At 41.5% G+C, this 11,032-nt stretch overlaps 1 protein-coding gene across 1 annotated transcript; it reads right to left on the reverse strand.

The window, feature by feature from the left end:
* Positions 1–483: 483 nt before the first annotated feature.
* On the reverse strand, positions 484–10,608 carry LOC108369878 (fibrous sheath CABYR-binding protein). The gene is made up of 3 exons (XM_017625084.1): positions 10,464–10,608; positions 4,025–4,324; positions 484–3,960 (listed from the first exon to the last, which is right to left on the reverse strand). The coding sequence occupies exons 1-3, from the start codon at positions 10,548–10,550 to the stop codon at positions 994–996; spliced, it is 3,354 nt and encodes a 1,117-aa protein (XP_017480573.1). The 5' UTR covers positions 10,551–10,608; the 3' UTR covers positions 484–993.
* Between the last annotated feature and the right edge of the window lie 424 nt (positions 10,609–11,032).

Raw genomic sequence — 11,032 nt, forward strand, 5'->3', positions numbered from 1 at the left:
AAAAAATTTAAAAAAATATATTAAAACATACGCCACAAAAAATTAAGAAACAACTTTTTTATATTTTTTTCAAATAACTAATTTTCGTTCGTTAAAAATTTAAATTTACATTCTTTACACAAATTTTGAGCAGTTAATAATCATCAACAACAATCGTCCATAAGATGAATGCCAATCAATAAAAGCAAAACACTCATTCTTAGGCACGACTGTAGCCAACAAGCAGGGAGTGGGCGTCGAGGTTCAAGGTTCCACTTGGTTAATTAAAAAAAATATATATGTTTGAAAATTTTTTAAAAAAGTTAACTAAAAATCTACCTAACTTACACATTAGCTTTATTAGTCGAAAGCTTTGCTTGACTTCGAGCTTTCACATGTTTTCGATATATTTTCACATCAACTCAGATAATAAATTAAAAATGTTAGTAGATATTTTAAATTATTTTTTAATTTTATTCAGTTGTTATTTTTGTTCAACTTAAATTGTGGAGCATTTTAAACAATTTTCAATATAAACTATGTATTTAGTAGTAAATATAAAAATCACACTCCTCGTTTTCTACTTCGTATAACAACAAAATAAATTAGTTTTTTTTTTCTTATATGGCTTCGGCAAACGAAACTGTGTGAATTTCACGCACTTTTCAAAAATTTTGCATTTTCTTTTTCATTTTTATAATTTTTCAAATGAAAAAGTAGACCTAAAATCATAAATTAGTTTAACTTAAATAGGAGAAAAAAGTTGGAGAAGAGAATATTTTTCATTTGCATGCTGAAGAATAAGAATTCAAATACAAAACTTATTCTTAAGCCGCCGACCGACCCAAACTTTGTAGTCCGCTTGCGAATGCAAAAGCAAAGTAATATTTGTAGTGAAAAATTAGAAACCTAGGCTGTAGGAATTTCATGGGCGGGTTGCGTGCGAACGCGCATGCGCACCCCGTATGGCGTACAGGGTGTGCTCAATGGGCATACTCGAATTGCTTGAAATCTCTAACTGGCATCCGATCTGAAGAGAAAACGACGTTTGCGTGGATCTAGTTTAGCTTTCGTCAAGCTGCGTGATCTCAACGAGCGATTTGCTTTGGTAACTTCTGCTGTTTCAATGTCCACTGGCGCATCGGCCGCTGCAACCTCAACAGCTACTGCATTTACAGGTTCCTTTACATCATCTGCTGGCGCGATATTTGTCTCAGTCTCTGTGTTCTCGGCTGTCTTGGCTACGTTCGCTTCAAGTTTCTCAGCGTCCGTTTGTACAGCCTGATCCGCTGTTTGCACCACCGCTTCTGGCGCATTCTGTACGGCATCCGTCTCCAGCGGTAACGCTTTGAGGTCTGTTACTACAGCGATTGGCTCGTCTACAGCTATAGCCTCTTGCGCTTTGATATCGCTGCTCTCAGGCTCGGACACTCGATGATAAATGGGAAAAATGATATCCTCGGCAGGTGTTTGTTCAGCTGATTCTTCTTGCGCCGCTGACCCATTTTCCGAACTTAATTTCAGCTCGACAGGCTTGTCAGCATTGTCAGGTTCCATCAGCAGTTCCATGGGTGCGCCCTTCTCATCGGCAGGCACCTGATCTAAACGCTCTTTCACGAGTTCGACAATATCGTCGATGCTGATGGGTCTGAAGGCCACAGGCGCTGCGGGTAGTTCAGCTTCAGGTTCGCTTTCTACCAGTTCGGGCAGAGTGGGTTGTACGGTGTCAGGTTGAGGCTCTACAGCTTCTTCAGGTTGAGCTTCCTGCACTGCGAGCTGAACAGCTTCGGGCTGAGCTTCAACAGCGGGGATATCCTCAACCTTTTGCTCTTCTGTGATTGCGGTTTCAGCTTGTGTGATCGCAGTCTCTTCTGGCAGCAATTTTACACCCTCCTGCTTTTCTTCTTCTGCTTGAGCTTGCGCTTCGAACTGAGCACCGTCAGCTTTTACCTCCTCTACGCTACTTTGTTGTGGTTCTTGCACATCCGATTGAATATCTTGTATCTCTTCGTATGGCGTCTGAATAACTGTTACTGGAATTTGATACATGTCGGCTGGGAAACTATTGGAGATGGGGAAATTAAGCAAAGGCGAGTCTTTTTGTTCTTCCGTTTCTATAACTGGCGCACTCTCTGCCACTAGTGGCACATTTTCAATTGCTGCTGCCACTGGCTGCTCGGCACTCACGGTTTTCAATGAGCTTGTATCTGCTTCTTGTGCGGATAGCGCTTCTTCGGGTTTGGTTTCCGTTTTTTCGATTTTCTCTTCAGTCTGTTGCTGTTCTCCTATCTCTACTTTTGCATCTTCGCCTTCGGCAGGTGAGTCTTCCTCCGTCGGTGCTGCCAAATCAGGTATCGCATTGGGATTACCACTCTTCAGTGTGTTAATGAAGTCCGAAATAAGAGCTTCAGCCTCTGCGGCTAATTCAGGATCCACAGGTTTGAAACCGCCAACAGTCTGCAAATGGGTATCTTTACTGTCGAAAGCTTGCTCCACTATTGGGTCTTGCTGTTCCATTTCGGGTGTGGCCGCCACTGTTTCAACGGCGTTAGCGGGCTTCTGTTCCTCTAACTCCTCAAGGGAGGGTAATGCGGGCACGTATTCTTCGTTATCTTCATTGGGAGCAACCAATTCAGGCGCAGCGTCCAAAGCGATGGGTTCGGATGCACCCGTTAGCTGGTCGGCTGGTTCCGCAGGCTGTACAGGTAGTGCTGGCGGCTCAGCTTCGACTGGTGGGTTGGCGACTTCTTCTATTTTTTCCACCTCTGGTGCACTCTCGACTGCTTCAGAAACTACAGCTGGAATCTCTTCAATCGCTTCAACAGGCGCAGCAGCTGTTTCTTGTTTTTCTGTCTCCACAAATTGGGCAACTTCGGCCACCGCAGGCTCCTCGACTTTTGTTTCCTCTTCTGCTACTGGTGCAACAGGCTCTTCAGTCTTAATGGTTTCTTCCACGATTGGTACTATATTAACTGACTCTTCTGCTGGAACTGACTCGGCTATCTCAGTAGGCGCTACAGCAGCCACTTGTGTTTGCTGTTCTTCTTTCAGGGGCACAGTTTGTTGCGCAACGATTGTCTTTAATGCATTTTCGGGCGCCACAATAACCTCCTCCGTTTCAGAAGCTTGCGGTTCTGCATCTAATGCAACTTGAGCTGGTTTCACAACAACGACTGGTGTGTCTTCGGCGGCCTGCGCTACTGGCTCACTAATCGTAATGGTTTCTACTTTTTCAGGCGCTGGCACAGCGGCCGAGTTAGATTCGAATTTAACCAAAGGCACAATCGTTTCTACTGCCTCAGCTTCAGGCACGATCGTGACTACGGGTGCTTGCTCAGCCACTTTTGTAACAACCGCATTCTGTTTGTGTGCAAATGTGGGACGTTTACGCTTGAACGATTCGGGATTGCTGGCGGTGTGTATGACCTCAATCTTGAAAGGCTGTGCGGGCGTCTCAACGACTTCTTTATCGCTGTTATAGGACACAGCAGGACGCTTCTTGTAGCGTGGTGGCACAGGTTTTAATTCATCTGCAACTTCGTGTATGGCGACGACTTCCGCGGGCACTGAAACTGGCACCTTTGCTCCCACATTGGGCATCTTACGCAGCGGCATGATAACTGGCAGCTTGTTGGTGGGGTGAATAGCATGGTCTTGCTGTGGTTTTGTTTGAGGCTTTCTGCGGTTGGGTTTCTGCACTTTGATAGGCTTTTCTTTCACTGGTTTCGGTTGTGGAGGAGCAGGAGCGGCAGCTGCTTGTGTTGGCTCTTGAGGCGCAGCGGCTTGTTGGACATTTTGCTGTGCAGGCTCGACTGATTCTGCTGGCGTTGCTGCCTCCGCTTGCTCTGCGCTTGGTCGTACGTTGTTGGAGTTGGCATTCTGATCTTCGCTCATACCAAAGTTGCGATTTAGTTCGTAGTAGTTCACAGATTCTTCGCATGTAATGGCCATATCCTCACGGCGCATGCAAGTAAATGAGTCCTACGAAAGGGCAATGATATTCTTGATAGATAAATCGAATGTTATGTTATGAGAAAGAACTTACTTGACTAAACACCGTCTCTTCGGGACAGATGAAACTCCAACGGAATGTATTCTCTTTGCCGTCAGCGTACGTCACCGGCAAACAGACGTGGAATATCTGGCATTCATTCTCCACGTCCGCATAATAACCATAGACTTTATCATCGCAGGAAAAGTTGTCGGTGATGTCGGCACGTATCGATGTGGCATTGCTGGGCAAGGTCAGTGTCGACGGCATATCGGGGTACTCGGGCGCAAGTGGCTCAGGTGCGGGACGCTCCACTTCGGCTTCTTCTTCACGCAGCACAATGGGCACATTTCGCTGAAACAAAAGCAAGGAGATAAGATAATTTGCAATGCAAGTAAATGCTTTAACTTTGCCTTGTCGGAAAGCAAAGAAATAAGTAAAGACTATAAGCCACTGTGTTGGGGGACGTAGGCGTCCATCTGCGCGAAGCACCTAGACTAGACCACATCTATCCATCAGTTTCTCCTCATTACTTTGCTATTATAGGTGCACGAAATTTATGTAATCCATGCGCTGCATTATAAGTAGCTGCTCAACGTGAACGCTAGCTGCTGGCTGGCGGGGTCACACACGCGCACGTGACATCGCGGGCGCTAGTTGCGCGCGCGTAGAGTTTGTTGTTGGGTGAAATGTACGGAATTTGGAAATCAATCAACGCCTCACAAACAAACAGTCGCCAGTTTTGGTCGCAAAATGGCGCAATTGTAGTTGAAACAAAAACACTTGGTCGGTCTTATGGGCGGATGGCGAAGCGCAAACGCTAAACGAAATTTCACCTGCTGTTCTAGTTTTCCTGCGCTAAGTGCAAAGTGAAACTAACTATGTGTGTGCGATTCGCATGCATTTTTTAATGTTGGCGATTAGTGAATTTGAATTTGGAAATTTTTCGTACGCTACCCATTAGGGTGGACATTTTTGGTTGTTGAGTTGCGCTACGCTTGCGCAACCACGTAGGGCTGTTCGCTTGACTTTTGGTTTGAGCAGTAAATGCACCTGTGCGCGGATGAAAAAACTTTCGTTCACATATTGCTATATATTTATGTATAGTAGCTTAGCTAATGCGTTTTCTTGCGACATCGCTGTTTGCTTATTTTTGTCTTTTATTAATAGTTTAAAATGCCATTTAGCTACTTCACTGTAAATTTCATTATTAGTTTTTTGTTTTGTAAGTATTTAATTTCTTTTTATTGCGTGCTTTCCGATTTGCATAAAAGTCTTCGTGATTTGTTGCATTTTAATGAGACTCTTTGATGGTTCGCTGTAATGGTTGGCAATGATACGGTGGGCGATGCGAGTTATGAATGATTTATTATCTGCCGTCATCGCGAATGGTTGTCACTTCTTCTACTTAGCTTAGTATTGAAGCTATGTAAGTGAGATGGTTACCAAAGTTGTAAGAACAAGAATTAGTATTTAAAGGGTTCTCCGGTTAGGTGCATAGTGAATTGATAAGACCTTTGGGGGTATATCCGGTGATTTTCCAGTTATTGAGCCATTGTAGGGGAGATTTGAATCTTTCTCTGGGGTATTTTTTTTTCATTTCACAAATTTTCTTTTATAGCTGCACTATATTATACTTATATATAGTATACATATGTATGTATATTGGGATAAACTCACATATAATCGTATGGCAAACTGATGATTCACTGACTGAAAAAGATACCAGGATAGTTATAGTTGGGTAAACGTTAGGGTACCCGGAACTTATTGGAAAAAATATTTCCATTTCCATGAAAAAGCCTACACTTTAGAACACTTTCTTCTTGGCGAATAGCCAAGTGGCTTTTACTATCCTTAGATATCACCTTGGTCTAAACAATCGAGTTTGGGTTCTCTGGGTTTTGGAACTCTTGATAATTACTGCCCTTGCTCATAATCGAAAAATTTTTAGGTTCTTTTCTTGAATTATTACTATACCCTGCAGGCTGAGCTATAACGTAACTTAAGTGGAAATTTACTCCCATTATTGACGCAGTCAACGCAGGTTAGATAGGAATCAGAAAGGGATTAGATAAGTAAACATTTTTGCATGAAGAAAAAAGTACTAAGTATGTTCGACAATGTTTTGTATGGAGAAAATGAGCAACTCCTTCCCTTCCTGAAACCAGCAGCTATGATGGTGCACTGATATTAGGATCCATTAAACAAAAATCATCTCCTATAGAAAGTACAAAAAATCCCGAATGAAAACCTTCCCGCAGGTAAACTATACGCGCATAGAAAACATAGATTACGATTTATAAACATACACCCGGAATAGCCTAACCGAATGTACTTGCATACTATATCCAATTACTAGATATCATTGCCCACAATAAGGCTGAATCAACGCAGAACAAGGAATGCGATAGACTTATGTTGGCTGAAAAAAAAACATAAGCATATGAGATTTGCGCTACGCGGGGACTCCAGCATCTTGTCTAAATCAGCAAATGAAATGCAATAGCCACGATCCGTAAAAGAATTACAAAATTTACATTAGCCTCATTTCGAACGATATTGAATCGTGCTTGGTGACTTCAGCGCTTTGTTAGGCAAAGAAGGCATATTTGACATAAAAACCGACAGATTAGGTATCCACAAGAATATCCTTGACAACGAAGAAGGTTGACGAGGCGCTGCTACAAAATTGTCACTCTGCTGACTATTGTGACAAGGTCTTATCGAGTGTATTTTATGAAAGACTGAAACCCACCGTCAGCGAACTGATTGGACCTTATCTGTGTGGCATTAGACCTGGAAAACCCACCATAGACCAGGTATTCACAATACGCCAAACCTTGCAAAAGACCCGCGAGAATAGGATCAACACACACCATCTATTTGTCGATTTCAAAGCTACTTCCGACAGCACGAAAATAAGTTGTCTTCATGCCGCGACGTCTGAATTTTGTATCCACACGAAACTAATACGGCCTTCTAATATGACGTTGAGCAATACCACCAGCTCCGTCAGAATTGGGAAGACCTCACCGACCCGTTTGATACGAAACGAGGTTTCAGACAAGGTGACTTCTTTTCGTGTGATTTCTTTAACTTGAAGTTGGAGAAGAAAATACGTGCCGACATTGGTTATTGATTATTGGCAACATAGAAGGGGTTCTCGGACGTTAGAATACCCGCCAGTTTTGACTGTGATTACTTTGAAATAATAGCCTGGGGATGAGGCGACGAACGATTTTTATACCCGAGCGCACTTGTGCACAAGGGTATATTAATTTTGTTCACATAACGGTTGTTTGTAACAGGCAAAACGAATCGAGATAGATATAGACAAATGTATACATAAATGATCAGAATGAAAAGAGAAATCGATTAAGCGGTGACTGTCTGTCCGTCCGTCCGTCCGTCTGTGCACACGATAACTCGAGTAAAAATTGAGATATCTTAACAAAACTTTGTACGTGCACTTATTTCGGGCGTAGGACGGATGGTATTGAAAATGGGCAAAATCGGACAATAACCACGCCTACCTCCCATATAACGGTAATTTTCCGAAATACGAAAACTGCGATATTTTAGTAACTACTGAAGATTATTCACTCAAAATTGATATTTACAATAATTTTTAGACGAAAAATAAGAATATTATACATTTTTGGAAAATGGGCGTAGCCACGCCCACTTATGGGTACATGTGTATATCTTGGTAACCGCTGGACAAATTTCTTCCAAACTTGGCACAGTTGTTAGTCTTGCTACAGCATACCAAATGGCCGAAAATTTTTAAAATCGGACAATAACCACGCCTACCTCCCATATAACGGTAATTTGGAGAAATACGAAATCTTCGATAAATCAATAAATATTAAAGCTAATTTACTCAAAATTGATGCTTGCAACAATTCTTTACCAAGAAATACGTTTATGATAAAATTTTGGAAAATGGGTGTGGCACCGCCCACTTATGATCACATATATGTATCTCGGTAACCGTTCCACCAATTTGTACCAAACTCGGTATGATTATTGTGCTTGCCCCATAGAAGCAAAACGTTGAAAATTATTGGAATCAGATTCAAATTACGACCACTTTTCATATAACGGCAAATTTCAGAAATGCTTGAAACTTCAATATCTCGAAATTTAAGGACGCTAATTTACTCAAAATTTATACACAGCGACTTACCATGTAGCGGTACCTGCGCCGGGTATTTAATGTTCGGCTCCGCCCGAACTTAGACTTTCTTACTTGTTATCAATAGGTTCTACTTAAAACTTCGTAACCAATTGAGACGCTGAGTCTGCTCTCGATGAACAAAATTCACGCTTTACAAATTGTTTATAGTTACGGGCAAAATCACGGACCATAGCAAACAATTATAGATTTTATGGACTTTCAGTTAAGTTTATGCATGAAAGATATAAACTCAAAGAACATATAAAACAAAGACGGTGCTCAGTAGTAGACCACGTTCCATCAAAACGCGGCTAGAAGTCGCACCACGTGGCTGGTGAATTTCAAGTCCCGTTTTGTTGGAACTCATTCTACCTCTTACTATGCACCTTATTTTTGTTCTCTGTTCTTTGCTAGACTTCTATGCGGAACTAGTAATAAAAAAAGATGGAATTAAATACTTACGCGAGCTAAATTTTGGCAGGGACATAGCCAAAGGCATAAGTTGGAACATATGGTATGATTACACGCTTTGGGTTAATTTGTAGAAGTATGTACTCGCACCAGTTAAGTAAATCTTTCAGTTTCTTTCCTATTCTTCTTGTTGTACGACAGTATAAATATTTTACGGTTTTGGTATAGATTAAAAACTGCTATGTGCAGATAGGACCTTCTCAACTCGCTCCTTCAAATTCACTCTGGAGTGCCCTTTCAGTTTTCAATTGCAGATTGCTATATTGTCTTTCAGGCGGAACTGCAGGCTATTTCAAATTATGCATTACTGGCACAGTGTGAATCGTCTCCTGGTCTTAATAGCTCTGCATACATTTTCACTGGCAGTCAGACAGCTACAGAATGCCGTCGATCTCTCAACGAGGTCACTGAGACATTTCACATACTCATTGTCTAGGTTCCTGGCAAAGGAAACTTCAGAGCTAAAGAGCTTTGATACAGATTTCAGTGAAACGCTTAGTATTGGCATACCTTAATCTAAATAAAAATTTACATGAATTGTGAAGGAAACTGGGCGAATAGAACCCTCTCGTCAAATTGATAGAACGTGTCAGCCCTACTTGAATTCTCAAGGCAATTAATTTTAGGAGGCAAGACATCGAGAAGCTATTGTGGTTCTTACAGGACCTACTGAATCGCATGCAGCTAGACTTGGTGCTGACTGAAACGACTACAAGCTCTTTGGATAAGAAAGATGGGAAGGCCATCAGAAACATTTCAGAGAGGATCTTGTGTCTGAAGGCATTACCGACGAACCTAACTTAACCGATCGGAAAACACAAATTAAAGACAGAGTTTATAAGGATCGGCGTATAACACATACTTGGGAAGAAAAGCTTATGTTACTCAGTGAAAAAGAAAGGCAAAGTTCTAAATTAATAGGGGTCTTTTTAAGAACATTGCAAAACTCTGCCGCTTCATTTGTGCCTAAGTACTCCTTTCGCAGCATGACCCGCATAACTAATTCACGTTCAAGAATCTCTTTTATTTTTATTCTTTAACATTTTACGCTTCCCGCAAGCCATAATTTTTAACCTTTTATAGAATTTAGTGCTCATTCTATATAAGCTTAAAATATATGCTACCTACTGGTAGGTCGTAGACTACATAAAGGAAACCCAAAAGTGGAGCGAACGGCCATTTGCGGAATTGCACAGCCATTTTGCAATACACGCGAACGCAGCAAAAATTCTGAATATTTCATACATATTAACATTTTCATACTCTTTGATTTGGTTTGCTGCTTTTGACCAATACTAACTAGCAGCCCACGCACACTGACTTAGGGTGCAAAACGGAGAAAGAACGCTCTGTTTGGAGCACTTCAGTACTAAAGGAAGTGGTGGTCAAGTGGTTTGCAGTAATTTTTTTCTTTCGAAGTTACTATTGAGACGTCTGGAATTTCAATGAAGTCAAACAAACTGGAACCTATGCTCGTACTTTTGCTTCCCGCTTTTAACGGTCAACTCTGCGCATTCGATTGCGTCTTCATACGCTTTATGGCTTACGAGTATTACTTCCGTTTGTCATCTAAGTTATGGCAAAGCAATCAACGGAAGTGCATATGTGCGTGCAGAAAGGCACAAGTACACGCAAGCAAAAGCATAAATACAGACAGACACAGCGGCGAATTGCTCGCCTGTCATTTGTGCGCCTTCCCGTTTTAAAGTGTTATTGCTTTTTCACACAAAACTGCTATTTCGCAAACTGTCTCCCTGCTAACATACTTTTCTACATCAATCACTCATTCATCAAACGTTACCATTTTGGGGGAAAAAAATTTAATTTGTTCAAACGCACCTTGACTCCGTGTAGTGGTCCGGCCAAGCAGCAGCCACTGAGGCACACTAACATTAATGTGTGTTTCCACATAATTTCCTTACGCATGCGCCAACAGTTTTTCAACACAAAATAAGTTTAAAAAAATTTATAAAGTTTTTNTCGTTATGTTGACCGATTTCGCACATTAATCCTTTATGGTGATTTCCGTTTTTACCACAATTTCCGCTACTCATGAACTATTGCCGGCTGATGCATATAGGTATGTACTTATGTATTATGTATGTATGTATTTATTTCGTTGGCTTAACTATTTGTTGCTGTTTTTATTTTTTGAAATTTCTATTGTTGGTGTTTCAAACCAAAGCTCGCACTCGCTTCGACTGTGAGGCTCCGTTGGCTGGAAGTTACTAACTGCGACGGTTTCGGGTGCGTTACTCGCCATTTATATTCTTCACTTTGATTTATTAAGAATTCAATGAAGAGACACCACTTACACGAAGCACTTGCTCGAAGAAACGCATAGAGTTATGCACACTTTTACGTGTACACACACACCCACACTGCCACATTCACCAGTCTGGCCGCAA

Source organism: Rhagoletis zephyria, unplaced genomic scaffold, assembly GCF_001687245.7.
Source record: "Rhagoletis zephyria isolate East Lansing unplaced genomic scaffold, Rhagoletis_zephyria_1.1 Rzeph_scaffold_03884, whole genome shotgun sequence".
NCBI classification, from domain to species: domain Eukaryota; kingdom Metazoa; phylum Arthropoda; class Insecta; order Diptera; family Tephritidae; genus Rhagoletis; species Rhagoletis zephyria.